Raw genomic sequence first — 19,103 nt, 5'->3', positions numbered from 1 at the left:
TTAGATAAAGGTCTGGTTCTATGTGTGTGCTCATTTGTATTTTATACATGTAAAATGAAATCAGCAAAATCATTTTTATGGACATTTTGCCGCAGTTATTCTAAGAAAAAGACTTTAATAAGATGTATAATATTAAATATACATATACATATATGCATACATTCTTATGTTTATAGGTGTAAATGCTCAATAAACGGCATCAAATTTATTCTAAATATCAATATATCAAATGGTTGTTCTGAAAACATTTAGTCAGTCACTTGAAAATTAATAAACATGCAGTCTCTGCAAAGAATGCATTTAAATGGTTCAATTACTTTCCTTTGAAGTTTTTTAGCTAGCTCTTTCAAATGCTCTGAAAATTGTAATAAACAACAATTTCTTCATTATAGAATTAAGTAAAAATATTGAAAAGGCTTTCAATTCACTAATATAAAATGTTGTAGAGGAGAGTATACTTAGCTTAGAACGTCAAATTGTTTATATTATAATAATATTGCTTTAATGTATTATGACAAAACTATTAAAACTTCTTATGAACTTATATTAACTGGCTTGAAAGAGACATCAAGAGCTACATCTATTCATGAATTAGGAAATTATGTTACTGTTAAAACAGACTTTCCAGTTAGCCTATGCTATCAAATAATTAGAAAAGCCTTAGATAAAGGTCTGACTTGCAAAACTATACGACAAATTGGTGATCTCTATATGGCCATTCCCTCGAATATGGAAATCACGACCAAGTTAAAACAATTGAATCGCTAAAAGAGAAACCCTACTGCGTATAATTTAAGGATTGCGTTAGGTAAGTCAGAGTCCTGGATATTCATTTACAAATTTATATAGGACTAAAATCCATAGATGCCGATTGCATAAGGGAAATCATGATAAAACCATTTAACAACGTTGTACAATCAGATAATATTTTTTCGCAGCAATAAACAGGTGTTCCAAAGTCAAATGCTAATTAGATTCAACTTTACTCAAACTAAAAAAATATTTTGGCGACATTTTCGGCAGAAAATTTATTCTTTTACATATATACAATAACAATTATCAAATCAATTATCAAATATTACATTAAAGCATATGGTAAACGGTAAGTTAATTTAAAAAGTGGCTTACATTTTTTAAGTATTTTCAAGATTTTCTTTAGCCAGAGTATTTAAATAATCCGAGCCGAGCACGTAATGTTTTGGATGTATTTTAGGATAAACTTAAAATTCCATAATTTTAGATATTGAACTTGTTTTCGATTTACATTTAAAGGATGACTAACCTAATGATATCTAATAAACATATTTCATAATTTAAGTGTTTGAGTTCTCAGTTCTCCATTAGTATGCTTTTTTTCCCTGTGCGGATTATGACAAAGTCAAACAACAAACACGTATTACTCTTAAAACGTAGCGTTGCATACAATGCTTCTACTTAAGTTGCTCTCCGTGTGCAATGGATGCACTCTCAAATAACTGCGGGGTGGCTTTTAATTATGTCGTTATTTTTTAATTGCCTGCATTTCAACGATTTCATATTGTGAGCATATTAAGAGTTGGGAGTATTTGAAGGCATTTCTGTTGGCACAATTTAATTATAGATAATAAATATAATATTTGTTATTAAATGACTGAATTTTTAAGAATACTTTTACATAATATTATCAACAATATTGCTGTAAGCCATCCTTAATAACTTTCAATAAATCCGTCAACTAAATGAGCATAAAATTTGTGGTAAACATAAGATGTTGCTTGTTTCCAATTTTAAATGTATTTATTAACATTAATTATGCAAACGAGAAGACGGTTAGAGAGAGTCTGACTATCGTTTTTGATGTATGTATACCAGACCGCCACAAATAATTGTAGTATGGCGCCATCTATTGGAATTTGTAGAATCTATTATATGGTCCAACAGTGTTGCCACATCAATATATTGCCAACGCAAGCAGTACACTGCTTCCATTTGAACCATCATTTCGAATAAAAAATGACTATGCCAACCATTCAATATGATATCAACCTAAAAGTAACCGGTAAGAAAGCTACAGTCGAGCGTGCTCGAATATGAGAAACCCGCCAACAATTTTCAATTAAGACATTTTCTAAAATACTACGAAAAACATTAAAATATACTGAAGGTTATATTTGTTATATCGATATTGTACTGTATATACAAATTTTCCATATAGTACAAAGTATACCGATGGTCAGCCAAAGCAACTAAGACAAAATTACAGTATGATTGTTTTGACATATAAAAGTATTTCCTAAATAACTTTTAAATAAAAATGTTCTATCTGATGGTTCCAAACTTTTAGGAATTATAAATACTTAAGTTATTATTGTAAGGACTGAAAATCGGCTCTAGCTTCAAAATTACACTTGCAATTCGGTTTATAGTATTGCCGAGTCGGAAGTGGGCATGGTAAGGATTGGTCTGCGTGCAAAAATTTCAAGTACAAATTATATCTGTCGAAACAAATTATATCTCTATCTCTGTCTATGAGATCCAGTGTTCTATGCGGAGAGACGAACGACTATATCGTGTTGAATGTTAAGGCAGATCACGAATATATAATTCTGCCTGATACATACATTTCCTGCAGTGATAATACCCTTCTACCCTCTGGGTAGCAGGTAGAATAATTTAATTAATTAGTTGGAAGAAATTGGGTTCTATCGGCTTTTTACAAAATGCATTGAGTATTAAAACCTCTCAGTAAATCTATATTTGATTTGAAGTTTTAAGCATTGAAAAGTTGCAGTAAAACTCAAACACTATGAGCTATCTATTGGGGCGCATTTCCTGGTTTAAATCGCTTCTTTGTTGATCCCGCAAAAAAATCACAAAAAAAAACGCAATTAAACTGGATAAGTAACATCCAGTCAGTATACCGCTGTGAAAGCCACTCAAGAAATGTAGCTGTTTCTCTTGCTGCGAGCGGAAGTAAGTTTTTGCAAATATATTGAATTATTTGTTTGTTGCTGAGATAGAGTGATTAATTTGTACGAACTCAGCGAGCCCCTGACAACTGTCAAGACACATAAATACAACAAGAACTCTGCACTCTAACAACACTCACCGTCAAACCAGTTCTCGGCAAACAAAACCATTGTAGACGTATTTGAGATACCAAAAGCTCACACCCACAACTCAGCAAAACTCTCGAAAGCAACCGGTAAGTTTTGAGTAATGCTTGTATACGTCACCAAATTAATTAGACATAAGCTGGTGTTGTTCAAGTATCACGCCCACAAAATCCCAGTGACGTTTAATTTCGTCTAGCACTCACATTACTCAAGAGGTTGGCGCGTGTTGTCAATTTACTTGAAAAATCGAATAATTTATATGGAATAACATTATCATAATTTTATTTTTTCCCACGACATATAAATTGAATAATAAATATACTCATTACTAAAACTTTTGACTGAAAATGTTTACGAGTAGATTTCAGAAGAGTGTAATCAAAACAAAAAGGCAATTTAGTCGAAAGACTACCAGGCTTAGTGAGATTGTAGCGTGAATTGGTGACGAACCAGAACCAGTCTCTGGCAACGCCAATATTATGTCCGGTTGAGACAAAAGAATTTCACGCATTTTATTGGGACATAAATTATTATTATAGCCGCTTTTACGTCTCTGGACTTGTCCATCCAAGTTAATTCTACGTTTTACAATTTTAGCTGCAGTTACAGCTCCACTAATCAATGACCTATCCGACGACCAACCACTTGGCCGTATTAAATTTGCATTAATTACAGTTTAAGCGCATGACATCTGTTACACTCGGCTGAGTTCGTTTCCTTAACACTTCCTACTGTTACTTTCCATACAAATTTCCTAAAAACATATTAACTTTCTTTATATCAACTATTGTTCTTGGGAGCGGGGATTTTACTATTGATACCAAAGACATAATTTGTATTAGTAAGTTCTGAATATTTACCTTTTTAAATAAAGTTCTAAATATCTATGTTCTATATTATTTACATCTATATTGATTACTGTCTTGTAATCCAGTAATCGTTTATTAGATCATCTTTTCTCTCTTTAAATATTTCTAATGCACAAAATATAATTTATATACAGGACCCCATATAAATTACCGAGCTACTTTATTTGTATTGATACTTTTTTTTATTTTATCTGATGTACTCTCAGACTAACTGAGACCGGCTTGAAACAGTCTTGTAGTTGTTGTCGCTGCCGCTGTTTCACAATTCTTGACTTTATTAAGCTTTTGCACATTCGTTTGGGTCGTATATAAAATCAAAAGACAAACGAGAGTTTAATTATTTCAACATAAAACTTGACGCTCAACAGTCGCAAATTTTGCGCGGCTTCACGTCAATAGTATAATTGTATAATTGATTTTTATTTAATAACCATTAGAATGTGCACACATAAGATCCTGATGATGCTGTGTATGGCGATGACAATTGCTTGCCTGCTGCAGACAGGGGATACATACCCTTCCATTGGACATTATGGAAAGAGATTCGGTAAGCCTTTTAAACCATTACTATTATTAAATTTTAATTTTATTAAAATGTTACAGATCCAATGAGTGGAATTGATTTTATACAGATTTGTCTCAATAACTGTGCGCAATGTAAAAAAATGTTTGGTGATTACTTCCAAGGACAGACTTGCGCCGAATCGTGCCTAAAGTTTAAAGGGAAGGCCATTCCTGATTGTGAAGATATTGGATCCATAGCACCATTCCTCAATGCCCTTGAGTAAATGCTTTTCGAGTTTAATTCGCACCTTGCGATTTTATTCGCATCCAAAAGATTATATTAATCATTAAAATACTGAACCTTCTGTCACTTTGCGAAACACATCTATCCTGTTAAATTGATGAAGCTGAAGATCATGTAACCAAAGAAGTTTTAACAATCTGTAGAAAATAAATACTAGCACTTAAAGCACATATAATTTTTCACATTTTATTTAATTGGGGAATAATCGTCATGTATTTAATTTACAATGAATAATTTGACCTTTATTAACCTATGATGTATTTCTGCTATTTTAAAATAATACATATATACAAAAATGATAGAAATGCATGGAAATGTCGGAAATCTATATTTCGAATGGCAGTGTGAAGTTGGAGCTGACTGTCAATTAACAGTGAAAATGAATATAGCAAGACTAGAAGAAGATTAAATAGGACAATGTAAAGAAATAAGGAAAGCATGATAATGTAAAAATTAAAAAAAGCAACGAAAACAATAATCCAAACATCCTTTACTTTCTAAAGTTTAAAATTGTATCGGGAATTTCATTAATGTAATTCTGAAAACGAAAACAAGTGATGTTATAACGATTTTAAAACATTTTTTTTTTTTTAATTTTACTTACATATTGGGATGAGTCTAGGCCATGCTTACCCAAGTCCGCCCACTTGCTTAAATCAATGGACGCTATAATGCCGCTCTTGCATGGTACACGAGGATTTCTATATGAAAACAATTATCAAATATTTGTATTACTATTATTATTAAAAAGACTTACATTTCATGGTCTGGCAATACCATAGGATATATCTGCACTGTATCAATCAAATCGGTATTATCGCAAATTAAACGGGAAAGTTTAGCTTTGCGTATCTCCTGCAGCTGTTCGGGTGTAAACGATGATGGCTGATTAGGCAACTCATACCAAAAACGGTCGCCACGACGAATGTAACTCATTTGAGTAGCAATAATACAGGCAAAGGTTGGACCCAGCATGGAACCAGGCAATGATTTTTCGGATACACCACCGGACCACAAATCGATGTCAGCAGGATTTCTAAAGCATTACAATTAGAAGAAAATCTTGAACGCTAATTTAAATCGAACTTACTCAAAAATGCTGCCATAGCGAAGAACAGTCTCATTTGGCATGGAGCCATACATTTCATCCCATGTATTGGAAGTTGGCAATCCACAGAACTTACGGAATTCCATATACCCAGGAATACCGAACTCACGACCACGTTGCATATTGAATGAAACCAAATCCATGCCGAATCGTGCACCTTCCTTTTTAAAGAGGTGATTGGTAACCTCCTGGGTAATAGAGTCATCCATGGCTTGTGCCACCTGATTCATTAGACCCATAAAATATTCATCAAGAACTCCAGCTCGATACAAATCATAAGGCCGACGAATTAAATCTGATAAACGCTTTGAAGCAATAAATTTATGTGCCTTAGACCAGCGCTCGACCGCAGTCGGCAATAGTGAATGACCGAAACGGAATGCCGCACCAGCAAATGAATCAATAATTCCTGGATTCACTTTAGAATCATATCCATCCCAATAACCATCCTTCTGCAATACCAAACCAAACTTCTCCATTACCTCTTTTCCCAGTAGAATAGGCAAAAATTCATTGAATGTAATGTGTTGTACTATGGCAATATTAATACGACGCGCTTCCTGGAAAAGTGTTTCATCATCCCAGTGTTGATTAATGTGAGCCAGTCCTGTGGCCAGACGATTGTGCTCACGCGCCATTAAAGTGTGCATGCATGTCAAGACTAGTTGCTCATTAACTCGAATCTCGCCTCCTTCAAAGCAATACATGCTTTTGTTAGGTCGAGTGCAGCCCTCGTCAGGTATATCTAATTTTAAAGGTAATAGATCTTTCAGTCCATATTCTTGGAATACAGGATTCATTCGCATCAGGCCACCGTATCCAGTACGAAGTTTTCGTGCAAAGGATTCCTTAACACCATAAACAGTGTTGGCGTCAATGACGCCTGTTAAAGTATTAAACTGCTGTCTAGACCCTGCAAAGCAAATATTGTGCAACATTTGTTAAATAAAAGTTGAAATATATGAGGAACTACAATACTTAATTAACAAGTTTTACTTTAGTAATTACCCAATCGACAGCCTGGACGGGGGGAAGGAAATCCTCGCACAAAATCTATGCACTTCACATTGAAAAGGCGATAGAAGTAATCATCGTCAGGAATTCGTATTTCATTGCAATATGGATGTTTTAGATGTAGTGCTCGCTTGCAACATTCCTCCGGATCATTACGGTTAATCGGGTCTATGAAAAAAATCTTTACTATACCATATAACATTAAAACCAAATGGCTGCGTAACGTACCCAAGGGTGTGCCAGTTAATGTAAAGTCGTGATCCATAAACTGACCCCAAGCAATGACCATAACTGTACCCGCGTGATCGTGATATCCATCATCTGGGTGCATTGTGCGGGAAACAACGCGAGAAAAGGGTAAATCACGACCTGTCACCGAAATCCGTGGAGCATTTATGCCATCTGCGTATAGCGGTCCAATTAGGCGTTGGAAAGGAGCATTAGCGGCGCCCCAGGTAGGATGTTCAATGTTATTGCAGAGTCCGTCGAATCGTCGATACTTTCCTGGGCGGCACTCCACTCCGGCAAAGAACGGTGGACAGACTTCACGAATAAGCGTTTTTGAGGTATCAATTGTAGGCAATCCTTTTTCGATTTCTTCATATGATAGGCCATATCTACACGTTACACAATTATAATTCAATAAAATATTATAAGATTTCCAACAATTACCACACTACTAACAATAGGAATTACAAATGAGTGACTTTTGTTAAGGGGTTCAAGAAATTATCGATTGCAAATTTAGCTATTGAGTTGGTTAATTTTGCAAAACATATGTAAAAATATCCATCTCTTCGATTAAACCAGTCAAACGTTGAAACTTTGTGTATTGGGTAGTCATGCTCACTATTAATGACGCTGCAATCTTAAGCAATTGCATTATTTACATTTATTTATATTTACACAAGAAGTACCACAAATAATGAATAACATCTGCGTCAAAAGCAAAAAATAGTTGCACCACTTGGTCGCTTGATGTGCAACGTTTTAGAGCCAAACAGGTCTCAGATCATATTTAGTATGTAAAGTGTACAAGTGGTTGCCATCAAAGTTAAGTTAAGTTTCTAAAGTTTGATATCTTCTATTGACAAACGCAAATCGCTTTACCAAAGCCTAAAATGATTCCATATAAGGATGCAAGTACAAACATTAAACAGAACTAGTACGATTTCTTAACCACGTTGTTGCGATGTTCAGTGTAATTTATTATTTGAGCCCAACTTTGAAGCCCCTCTTACGTACGTGCGTGCCAATTGTATAGATATGTCGAGTAACAATTCACCAACGGTAGCTAGCTCCTCGGGCTTCCAGTCAGATTTTGGTTGGGCAACGTCTGTGTAAAAGATATCGTAAAATCGAAATATTACATGCATATATAAAATATCTGCAGGCAAATTATTACTTACGTATACGCTTGCGAGCATCCATATAAGCTGCGTTGATGGCGTCATAAGTAATACAAGTGCCTGGTCCACCGGTATAAGGATTCCTGCAAGGCATAGATAAGCATATATAATAGAAATAGAAAAAAGAAATAATTTGTTCCTTTCACTTAGCAGCCATGAGCATCTGGTCGCAACCAGTAACACGCCCGCACAGCTTGCGATTTACCAGATAATTGAATTATTAACAGTCGACTGCATAAACTGTAATGTACATGCAATGAAATCGTCGCATTGGTAACTCTGTGCGCAGTTCGCTACATGACTTTGGCGAGTCAACATGGAAAAGACGCGCCTCAGATTGAAACAGATATTGGAACAAAATAGTCAACCTCATTTAAGTTCAAGTATTAAGGAACTGAAACTTAAAAACTGCAAGGCTTCGCATCATGTTAAAAACCTGACTAACTGGGGAAGAATTATACTATTGTTCGGTCTGATAGTATTCGCGTTGAAATACTATCACTCTGAGTTGCAAGGACGTGTAAGTAATTTTAACTTTTCTTTTATTGAGACTGAGCTTTCCCTAACATTTCAATATAAAAAGACGGCCTAGATAACTTAAATACATTTGTTTCCATACTTTTAATACTTAGCGTTGTGCCTTGTCTTTGATTCGGCCATTGAGCTACGCGTTTCGACCACCTGAGAATTGTGATTTCTGTAGCCAAATAAAGAGCATACCATATGTCAGTAAACTCAGCCCCTCTGAATTTAAATCATATTATGGATATAGTGGTGCACCAATTGTGGTCAGTGATGCATTACAAAACTGGACAGCGTCGACGGTGGGTAAAATTTATTAAAAAGAAAGCATGTTCTAATCACGTATCACGTGCAGACCTTTAATTTTCGGTACTTTCAAAATGCCTACCGTAAAGCTAGACGCAAACAACGTTTGCGCCACTGCCAGTTTTTGCCATATAAAACAGGCTTTCAGGATATCTACGAAGCCTTAGAGATGTCACCAGCGCGAATCGATTCGGTGATGGGAGAAGCTCCTTGGTACTTTGGCTGGAGCAATTGTCATGCTGAGACTACTGATCAATTTCGCAAGCACTACAGCAAACCCTATTTTCTACCCGAAGACTCAGAGAACAATGTAGTAGACTGGATATTTATGGGAACAGCGGGAATGGGTGCCCAAATGCATGTATGTAAATTATGTCAAATAAACAAACATGACTATTTATCGGTATATAACAGATTGACAATGTACGATTACCCTCCTGGCAAGCGCAATTGGCAGGCAGTAAGCTCTGGATTCTGGTTCCCCCACCTGAGTGCTATTTTCGTTGTGCTCGCTTTGAAGTGATAGTGCGACAAGGAGAAATGAGTAAGTTAAAATGAAAGCAAATGTTGCCAATATTGTAAGGTAAACTAATATTATTGCAGTCGTTCTGGACACCAACCGGTGGTATCATCAAACTTTTGTACAGCCTGGAGCTGTCAGTATTACTATTGGAGCCGAATACGACTAAATCGTATAGTTATATTTTTGTTTATTTTATGAAATTTTCATTTGAAAATAATGAAAAAAATTGTAATTTTAGAAAACCCATAAAATATTCATATATGTTTGTTATTTTGATTCCGCACACTTGTAGGTGTAAGCTCCTAAATTCAAGGGACTATAACAGCAAAAAGAGTTAACTTTGATAGACACAAAAACAGGCAAGTATGCAGATAGATTAAAAATTACAAAAATTATTTATTCTTGTTTACTACTGAAACCATACTTACAGCGTGCCGCGAAATAAATTAACATTGTAGTCGTAAACAGATGAACGTCCAGGTCCAGCCAGCAGTAAAGCACAGTCAGAGCCAAGTGAAGGCTGATTTCCAAACTGATGATATTGAGCAACTGCGACACTCAGGAAGCACATCAAAGATATTCTAAAATCAAATTTCATTGTACTTAGAATACCAACTAGATAAAAAATAATTATATTCTCTATTATAAAGTGGTTGTCTTATGTGGTACAACCTGCAAACTTGCACTTAGTATGACAAAAATAACTTGATCACCGTGCACAGGCTAAACGTTAATAGCTACATAGCTGCAATGCTTAAGCAATATCGTGTGATTAGTTTGAGGCTGAATATTTCAAATTTTTAGAACAGAATGGTGTGTGGCTCACACTTTTTCCCAATATATTATAATTATCGAAATTTCATCGTGCTGACCCTTAATTAAAAATCCTACTCCAATGCTAAAATGACAAGTCCAGTTTTTAAGTGGGTAATTTCTACAAATAAATTATCGTAAATAGTTTTAAAGAAGACTGTCATGCTACATAAAACAACATTTTCGAAGATGGAAAAATGAAATATTAGCGATGCATCTAGTTGTTAAAGAGAAGCAGAATGAATCCAAAAAATACAAAGACGAACTCAAGTATCTTCTTAAAAATATTATGTTAAAAGACAACTTTATCAAAATAAAAATTATAAAAATAAAAAATTGATAAACAATATATTCGTTAGTAAATGTTAATGACTTTTTATAGGTATTTATTTTCATTGTACTCATATGACATAAAACATAAGTGAAAGTTTTTTTTTTGACTTGCTTTGTTGCATCTTTTTAAGATAACAACACAAACACAGTTCATAATACCCTAGGTGCCAATTGCATGAGTATAATAACGCGTACTTAAATCCTTTCACTTTCTATTTTTTATTAACGTACGACTTTTTGATTTAGAGTGTGCAATAGTTGTCTCTTATTTAAAAAGAGCTGTTAGCTGTACTTTTAATAATCTAATTGATTAGGAAGTAAAATTCTGATCAAATCGAAGAAAACTCCAATATATAAGAAGTTATTTGAAATCAACAGAGGCACTCCTATTACATTTGGCCATTGCAATGCGTGTCAGCCGCTTACTTTATGATATAGATCGTGCTTGCACAACTTTTGAATTGTAGACACCTTTCCCAAAAATACTTTTTTTTAAAAATACGCAAATTAAAATCAAGGTTGTTCATAAAATAAATTCAATTTCAATACATATTGTATTGTACTTTTTTAAATTGCCAAAAAAAAATAGAATACAGCTAATGACACCTACGCAGTAATTGGCAACGCCTGGCGTGTGTAAATATTTTATATATATACTCAGGTTACCGAGACTCAAATGCATGCAGACCAGCAGCCCACTGTGCATAGTCAATTAATTGTTGCTCGCCTTCGGGGCGACAGCTTTTATGAAAGGCGCTCACGCATAGTCGAAAATACTCAACGTCCTCCGGACTAAGACCGAAACATAACCACATTTTTGTACATTCACGCAACTTTACGTTTTACACCTGCCCAAGAGTCAATTATTTTTTTGGAGACTTTTGCCAGAAATCTTTATGTAACTCTTAAACAACTTACTCAAAAATGCTTCGATTATGTATCAATATACTGTCATTTACCTATCGATGAAAATAATGTACATTACAATATATAATACTTATGGTACAGTACCATCAATAGAGTATTATCATCTTTTGTCACGAAATAATTCTTACAATAGACCCGCCAAATATTTCATAGTTCAAGATAATGGTAATCTTTACGCAATAAAATTGGCCATATAAAAAAGAAAAATAATAATTTCTTTGAAATCGAAAATTTTACTCTTCATGATTACACCATGTGAATCTGTAATGAACAATAGTTACGTTGTTGCTTCTATTGTTGTCGTATTTCTTTCAAACACAATTTTTTCTGCCTTCAACAAACCTGATTTGAAGACCTGCAATACGGTAAGTATATATGGTTTACCATATTTACTCTTTATTAAAATTTTATTTTATTGCTTAATAAAATTCCTAAAAAAAAAACTTACTAAGTTCATTCCAGTGATAATTGTGTTGACACCATCATCACACTCTACGTGCGAACAATGTTATTTAAATTTAAACTCAGCTTTACACTAATTTTTCCAACAGATATCATACACTATACAACTTATCGCCTCTCCCTTCTATTTGGTTTTCTCTGCTCAACAATTGTTTAAAGATATTTGGAACAATTTGGCTCTCACAATTCAAGTGGCTTTGTTATTTTTTCTTAGTCTTCATACATACATACATATGTGCATAAAAAGTGGGATCAGTTGCTATTATATTTCAGGAAATTAATTAATATCTTTAGTTGAGGCTCTGATGTTTTCAAGTTATATTCAAATTACTTACCGAAAATTATGATTTTTATAAATTTGAAATATAGTGTACATGTCAACCTCGTATAGTTTTTGAGACATACTTATTTACATTTGCACAAAACTGTATAACCTTTTTTTAACCCAGTTCCAATAGGCACATGGCATAATAATAGTGAAAGTACACGGCTTCAGCCTGTTATAAAAGCAATACAATTTCGGGTAGGTGAAATTAATGTTTATTATGGAGCATCATCAGTAACAAAAAGTTTACCTAGTGCACAGAAAGGAAACAATTTGTACATGAAAGGTAAATGTTGAAGCAGATCAACATTCACTTTGAAAATCGATTGTGCTTCAAGCTCATCAACGCCAACCGAACAAACAATTCGATACAATTTTTATGTTGAAGATCAACACACACACACAAAATGAATTACCAATTGATGAAATTATATAAGTAAGTACAATATATTATTTTGGTTTTTTGGTACAGAATATTGAAGTATAGCCAATGATTCAATCCCAATTCTTTGTAATTGCCTCAACAACTTTAACCTTGATTGGTGGATTACGCAACAGTACCTGTTTGACAAAAAAAAACATGAATTGTATAAAGACGTGTCTAAAATAGAAAAAGGCAACTGCACACCAAAGAACTTTAGCCTTGACACAAATTCAATTCAAAATGCAATAGCAATGGTCTTTACATACCATCACTGCAATTGTCAGTATTAACTATTTAACTTGCTTTCTATATGTAGTCATAATTATATCTTCATCCTATGGACATCACATAAACCGGATCTCTAGCAAGTCACGCGGCAGATGCAGCCCAGTTTTAGTGGAGTCCAGTCATTCACTACGACCACCACTACAATTACAGCAGGAAATCAACTTCTTTTTACACTTTGTCTGTTGGAGCTGGTCTTCTACATTTAAGGAGAAAGTAAAGTGAACAAATGTAGACGTAGGCGCAGACATTTGAAGCCAGCTTGAAGACGAACAGGTTAAACATGAAACTCATTTCAACAGCGGCAACCACTCAACCAATTGCGTAACACAATTTGAACTTTGCAATGTTAATGTCCCCATAAAGGCGTACTCAAACTACAAACGAAGATATGTCCTTATTTGTGGGGAGTATCATAAAATTATTATTATGATAATAACAAGAAATTCGATTGTTAACAGCAAAGCGTTAACTCAATATTATTATCACTGGTATTCAATTTTTATTGTTGATTAACTTGCTGCCGGTTCAGTTACGGTCCTATAGAATTTTTGGACACTGGTAACAAACAAATTAATGTGAATTATGACCCAGATTGACTATTTTATATAATAGAGATACGCATATGCGCTGAGGTATATATAAGATGAGGCTTATAGCCAAGAGAGTCTTATTTTTCTGCAGCTATATATATTTTTCCATTTGGCTGTATTTATTAGGTAACAAAGTAACTTTAACATAATTCCTTAAATATTCAAAATTTGTAAAGTTGCATTTAAGAATTCAATACATCACAATATAATTAGAATTCTCGCATGTACAACCAATGCAACCTAAATATTAATGCATCAATCAAACTACACATATGGCGCAAGTTTTTTTTACTAAACAAAACAATTCAACATACAGAAATTTCTCTGATGGGAGCAAAGAACTTGCCAAACAAGTGACACAAATTTACGTGTACAATAAACATTTAAGTGTAAACAGAAAGTTTTCATAACGATCGGCTCGTATGATAGGAATTGAGTTCGTGCAAGCCGCTAGAATCTCGTACGAAGGGGAACTTATTAACCGCACATATTATCGTTTGACATAACTAAAAATGTTAAATGTTTTTATAGTACACGCTACAAAAAATATAAGTAAAATAAATATTTAAATAGAAATAGATAACATACCTTAAAATCATTTTGTTGACGTTGCACTTCGTTACTTGCTTATTGATTGTCGTAGTTGGTAATGATTTCTTGAAATGCGTTGCTAAAAATAATTTGCGCTCCAAATACTGCGAAATCCAATTAAAAACAGTCCAACGTTGCATTAGCCCACGCAGAGTGCGATGATGATTTTTCGACTTGGCCTTAATTATTTTGTAATTTAGTTGACCAACTAAGGTGCAGCATCACACTGACACACTTTGACCAATCACACAGCTGCCGTCTAGATTATTAATTAAGTGTTTTTAACCCAAATAATTTTATATACACATTTCTTTTGAAAAAACAATTAAATGCAAATTTGTTTAAAGAAATTACGCATTATTCACTAAACTTTTTAAGAGATGAACATAAGTCGTCTAGTACATTTTGAAAAAAGCTTACAATGCTGATGGCTTACAGCAGAGCTGACACGGTGTGTATCCAACACATAACTGAAATCTGTGGCTCAATGCTGCCACACAAAACCAAATAACTTAGCGACTGGAATATGGTTGTGGCAACGTCAACGTCAGCATCGCAGCGACATCGGCAGCAACAGCGGCAGCAACAACGGCAGCAACAATGGCAGCAAGAGCGGCAGCGAATGCGATAGCAAGCCATAACAAACAAGCAGCTAAAAGAGAGACCGGCAAATCAAATGCTTAACACAAAAGCACGAAGATAGCCAAAGCAACTCTGAGCTCAACTTTGAGTTTGGCTTTAAATATGACGTCGTTGTATTTGAGTACAATTTTTTTTTTTCAGCTGTAAACTAGTATTGCCATATCAACATGAGTTGAGTATAGTGTGGTGGGTTTGGTGAGATTTAATGTTATGGTGTTAGTGCTTTTGAGCAGTTTGTTGCTTAAGTCTTTTGATTTTGTATTGTTGGCGATATGTTGTGGCACTCATTTTCGTCATCTACATTTAAAAGATTTATGAATAGAAATAAGAATACTCATATCGGTAGAAAAGTTTTTACTAATTAATAATTTCCAACGTGTTAACATATATGTTTAAACTATTGTTCTATGGAATTTGCACTTCATCAATAAAAAAAAAAACCAGAAACTTCTTCAGTAACAATTTTTCTTTTATTACCGAATTCTGATATTTCTATTTTTATTCAAACATTGTTGACCTAGTTCGTGATTTTAATTTTTTCTTAAATCTTAAATGCATGCACTTACTTGAAGAAGTTTGCATATTTACAATACGGTTGTTTAATTAATATTATATAATTGAAATTTTAAATCATTTAAGAGTACACTACGATTAAAAAAAATTTTAATTTATGTACATACAGTATTTATGAAGTAAGTCATGGTACCAAATAAGCTCTCACTTCGCGTCGATTTAATTAAGTTGAAACCACTGAAAAGCTGACAAAACCACTGTAGTCAACCTTGCAAGCATTCTTAACATGTTCAAGATATTTACAACTCACAGCCTGTAGATCGGGTACAATTGCGTTCACTTTTCAAAAGTTAACTTCATTTTATTGACACGAAAATATTTGTTACTCGATGGCTATAATAGAAAAATTGTTGTTTTAAGTGATGAAATGATAGTTCTTTAATTATGATTCTGATTTGTGTCCGGGAAAAGATTTCAATTAATTCAATCTACTAAGGAGCTGATTTTATGCATATAATTTGATTAGCAAAACGATCGATTGCAGGAAAAATAACATGCATGCATATGTATATTAAAGCGATTTCCACATTTATATTAAAATTTATTGCAATAAATGTTTATTTGATCATATCAGAATGCGAAAACATAGAAATAGAGTCCAGTTATTTATACAATGTTTCTTATATTGAATTTACAATAATTGGCGAAATGATAATTACAATTCTGATAAGCACATTTAGTACGGTGCGTATGAGCCAACAGTGCGAGAACCAGAAGAAAGTGCAGTTCTGATTTTGGGGTTAATTTGTTGGCGACCGCTCAAAATTGTGGGATATGCGTCTTGCACAGAATATGGAATTGATCTGGCAAGAGATCCTGTAGCATATGATCGTTGTAGTTTCGGGCTCAGGCCGACAGATGCGGAGGACAGAACACCTGAACGGCTTCCTACTATACCTTTAGATGATGACAAATAAGAAGTTGCTCCAGAGACTGCTACGTCTCTTATAACTGGTGCCGATACGGAGGAACCTTGAAGACCATAATGTCCACCCCATAGTCCAGCGGGCGGCAGGTATGAAGAAGATGGAAGATGGGCAACGGCTCCATAAAAAATGCAACTTAGCACAAGAACGAATCTAGCAATCATTTTTATTATTTCAATTATTATTTGTTTCTGTAAATGACTTTGTTTATACTTGGCAGATAACTGATGCCTTTCATACAAATCTCAGAGAATATATAGTTTCGTAACAAACATTAAAAAACACTTTCTTCTTATCTCAATTAATCTTAATAATTTTTGTTAAACCATTTATATATAATTATGCCCAACTGCTAGGTTTAAATTCGGATCCATTGCTTTTTTAACGAAAATACCCTGAAAATTGTATTTGGCGGACACTCCTTGGCAAACAGCTGTTATCTGTTTATAAGAGTACCCGATTATATATAATAATAAATACTATAATAATACACCAATATAAAGTAAATACATTTACTTTTATTTCAAATAAAGGTATGAATGCGTTGGCTTGAGGTCAAACAACTCCACAGATTTTATCTGCTAAAAATACTTGAGACACGTACTTTCCACCCTTTTAAAAGATAAAATATTATTTAAGTGTTGAAATTGCATATAATTTATGAGTAAAAGGAATTCAACCTAATTATTAATGCGGTTGCACAATTATTAGATATAATTAAATTTCAATAGGATATAAATTAGATTTTTGTGGGCCTATAAAAGCGTAGTGAATATTCTGAAAAAATATCAGTTGTCCGAAAAGCTTCAACGAATTAATTCCATTTTTTTAAAAATTTGAATACAAAAAAATGACTGCTACATTCGTTCTAGTGCTAGGTTGCCTTGTATGTGGAGCATTAGCTGGACGTCCTGCTATTCAAGGACCTGTAGTTTCAGCACCAACTACAAACCCAGCACCAGTCACTGGTCCAGCGATTAACTATTTACCACCCTCCAAACCAACTGTTGTTGTTAACCGTCCCGTCGTCCAAAGTCCTGGGCCTCTTCCAGCGACCAACTATTTACCACCCTCTAAACCAGCTGTTGTTGTTAACCGTCCCGTCGTCCAAGGTCCTGGGCCAGTTGTTACACCACAAATTTTACCTCGACCAACTCCCGCAGCAACTACCGCCAAACCAATTACATTGCCCATCGCACCGTCAGCCCGTCCAATCTCAATCGGCAAAATTGGAATACCAGCTCAATCTGGCTCCCGCACTGTTGGATCCCGCGCTCCTTACTAATCATTTCGAATGTAATTTGGATGTGTTAATAAATGACGTCACTGCTCAATGATATAAAATAAAGTAGAACAATTAAATGTATTTACTTTATTTCTAATAGGAAACATATGGGTAATTCCATGACGGAATTTGTCCCGTGCGAGACTCTTTACATTGAAAATAACATAAACTGAAACAATTTTGAAAATAAGAAAAGTTTATTTTTGTAGCTCTAGCTAAGTACTTTAATTGGAGTTACGATCAGATAAAAATTGTGGAAGTTATTAAAGAAATACTTTTGTATGGGCAAAACGCCTACTTACTAGGGATTTTAGTTGCTTTGGCCGACAATCTGGTATATTGTGCCATCTATGGTATATTTTGAATGTGGTACTATATCGATATAACAAATATACCGTTTGGTATATTTAGTGAGAATCGATCGATACACGTGAGGCAGTATCTCACAGTCGAGCACACTCGACTGTAGCTTTCTTACTTGTTTATACTGCAAATTAAAAGTTTATATTTATGTGAAAATGATACGAGCAACAGAAGGTTTTAAAAATAAAATAATGACTTTTTCGTAAAAAAAAATCTTATTTCACCTAACAACGACAGAGTAAAAGCGATTACACACAATTTTCCGTCGATAATTTAATAAGTAGCCAATTATTACTTATTAGTCTAGTGTTCTTCTCTACCAAATCAACTAAAAGTTTAAAGCCAACAAATTGGGATCAAAATTGAGTGTAACACAAAGTTTCCCATTATTCTTGAAAAGTTAAAATAATATTGAAGATGCTTCTTATCAGTCTGAATGGGATTTTCCATTATTTATACTATTTTGTACTAGCGCCAGCATTGTTTTCTGATATAAATATTTTTGTTGACTTTGCCTTGGGGCTTCCTGCTATTCATTGTTAGTTTCTTAACTACAAGTAGCTTTGGTCATTATACCTTCGACAAATATAAAAAGCTAAACTTGTTAAATAAAAAAAAAAACAAAAAAAAAGTAAAAATTACAGGGTTGTTATATTATTGATGGTTGAAAATTGCAGTTTATCTGTAAGGTTTTCCCGAGTCTATGCTGAATCACATATACTATATGTGAGTTTTATTTACTATTAAATATATGCACCAATGACCACATTGTGTTTTGATAAAAATATTTTAATTTGATTTGCCTGTAATTCATTTTACCTTCGACAATATGGCAAAAGCTAAGATTAAAAAAAAACAAAATGAAATTGTTAGTTTTCAATACTCTTTTATTGGGGGGTGAAATTTG

At 33.9% G+C, this 19,103-nt stretch overlaps 3 protein-coding genes across 8 annotated transcripts; 2 read left to right on the top strand and 1 right to left on the bottom strand.

Annotated features, from left to right (window-relative positions):
• The first annotated feature begins 441 nt into the window (after window positions 1–441).
• LOC133837315 (eclosion hormone) lies at window positions 442–5,247 on the top strand. Of its 6 annotated transcripts, XM_062268025.1 has the most exons (4): window positions 442–808; window positions 865–1,102; window positions 4,402–4,511; window positions 4,568–5,247. In XM_062268025.1, the coding sequence occupies exons 3-4, from the start codon at window positions 4,403–4,405 to the stop codon at window positions 4,750–4,752; spliced, it is 294 nt and encodes a 97-aa protein (XP_062124009.1). In that variant the 5' UTR covers window positions 442–808; window positions 865–1,102; window position 4,402; the 3' UTR covers window positions 4,753–5,247. The 6 variants fall into 6 exon arrangements, 3 of the variants coding, with proteins under 3 accessions (XP_062124009.1, XP_062124010.1, XP_062124011.1); XR_009893795.1 differs by lacking the exons at window positions 4,402–4,511; window positions 4,568–5,247 and adding an exon at window positions 1,160–1,289 and having other exon boundaries at window positions 443–808; XR_009893796.1 differs by lacking the exons at window positions 4,402–4,511; window positions 4,568–5,247 and adding an exon at window positions 1,164–1,179 and having other exon boundaries at window positions 443–808.
• LOC133837313 (peroxidase) lies at window positions 4,765–15,089 on the bottom strand. The gene is made up of 10 exons (XM_062268022.1): window positions 14,405–15,089; window positions 10,083–10,235; window positions 8,304–8,386; window positions 8,140–8,230; window positions 7,123–7,511; window positions 6,889–7,062; window positions 5,863–6,793; window positions 5,530–5,808; window positions 5,377–5,473; window positions 4,765–5,310 (listed from the first exon to the last, which is right to left on the bottom strand). The coding sequence occupies exons 1-10, from the start codon at window positions 14,545–14,547 to the stop codon at window positions 5,263–5,265; spliced, it is 2,388 nt and encodes a 795-aa protein (XP_062124006.1). The 5' UTR covers window positions 14,548–15,089; the 3' UTR covers window positions 4,765–5,262.
• LOC133837314 (uncharacterized) lies at window positions 8,581–10,025 on the top strand. Its single transcript, XM_062268024.1, has 5 exons — window positions 8,581–8,823; window positions 8,936–9,127; window positions 9,181–9,492; window positions 9,546–9,675; window positions 9,735–10,025. The coding sequence occupies exons 1-5, from the start codon at window positions 8,620–8,622 to the stop codon at window positions 9,818–9,820; spliced, it is 924 nt and encodes a 307-aa protein (XP_062124008.1). The 5' UTR covers window positions 8,581–8,619; the 3' UTR covers window positions 9,821–10,025.
• Window positions 15,090–19,103: the final 4,014 nt, after the last annotated feature.

Source organism: Drosophila sulfurigaster, chromosome 2R (assembly GCF_023558435.1).
Source record: "Drosophila sulfurigaster albostrigata strain 15112-1811.04 chromosome 2R, ASM2355843v2, whole genome shotgun sequence".
NCBI classification, from domain to species: Eukaryota; Metazoa; Arthropoda; class Insecta; order Diptera; family Drosophilidae; genus Drosophila; species Drosophila sulfurigaster.
The sequence above is the reverse complement of the archived record's forward strand: the minus strand, read 5'-3'. Positions and strand labels throughout refer to the sequence as shown.

Bases quoted from the DNA above. Each gene is read 5' to 3' on its own strand.
- LOC133837314 (XM_062268024.1), top strand. From the start codon at position 8,620: ATGGAAAAGACGCGCCTCAGATTGAAACAGATATTGGAACAAAATAGT. The intron at 9,128-9,180 runs GTGGGTAAAATT...TATCACGTGCAG, and splicing joins AAAACTGGACAGCGTCGACG to ACCTTTAATTTTCGGTACTT. The intron at 9,676-9,734 runs GTAAGTTAAAAT...ATATTATTGCAG, and splicing joins AGTGCGACAAGGAGAAATGA to TCGTTCTGGACACCAACCGG.
- LOC133837315 (XM_062268025.1), top strand. From the start codon at position 4,403: ATGTGCACACATAAGATCCTGATGATGCTGTGTATGGCGATGACAATT. The intron at 4,512-4,567 runs GTAAGCCTTTTA...AAAATGTTACAG, and splicing joins ACATTATGGAAAGAGATTCG to ATCCAATGAGTGGAATTGAT.
- LOC133837313 (XM_062268022.1), bottom strand. From the start codon at position 14,547: ATGCAACGTTGGACTGTTTTTAATTGGATTTCGCAGTATTTGGAGCGC. The intron at 10,236-14,404 runs GTATGTTATCTA...ATTTGATTTTAG, and splicing joins GTCAACAAAATGATTTTAAG to AATATCTTTGATGTGCTTCC. The intron at 6,794-6,888 runs GTAATTACTAAA...TTTGCTTTGCAG, and splicing joins CCGTCCAGGCTGTCGATTGG to GGTCTAGACAGCAGTTTAAT.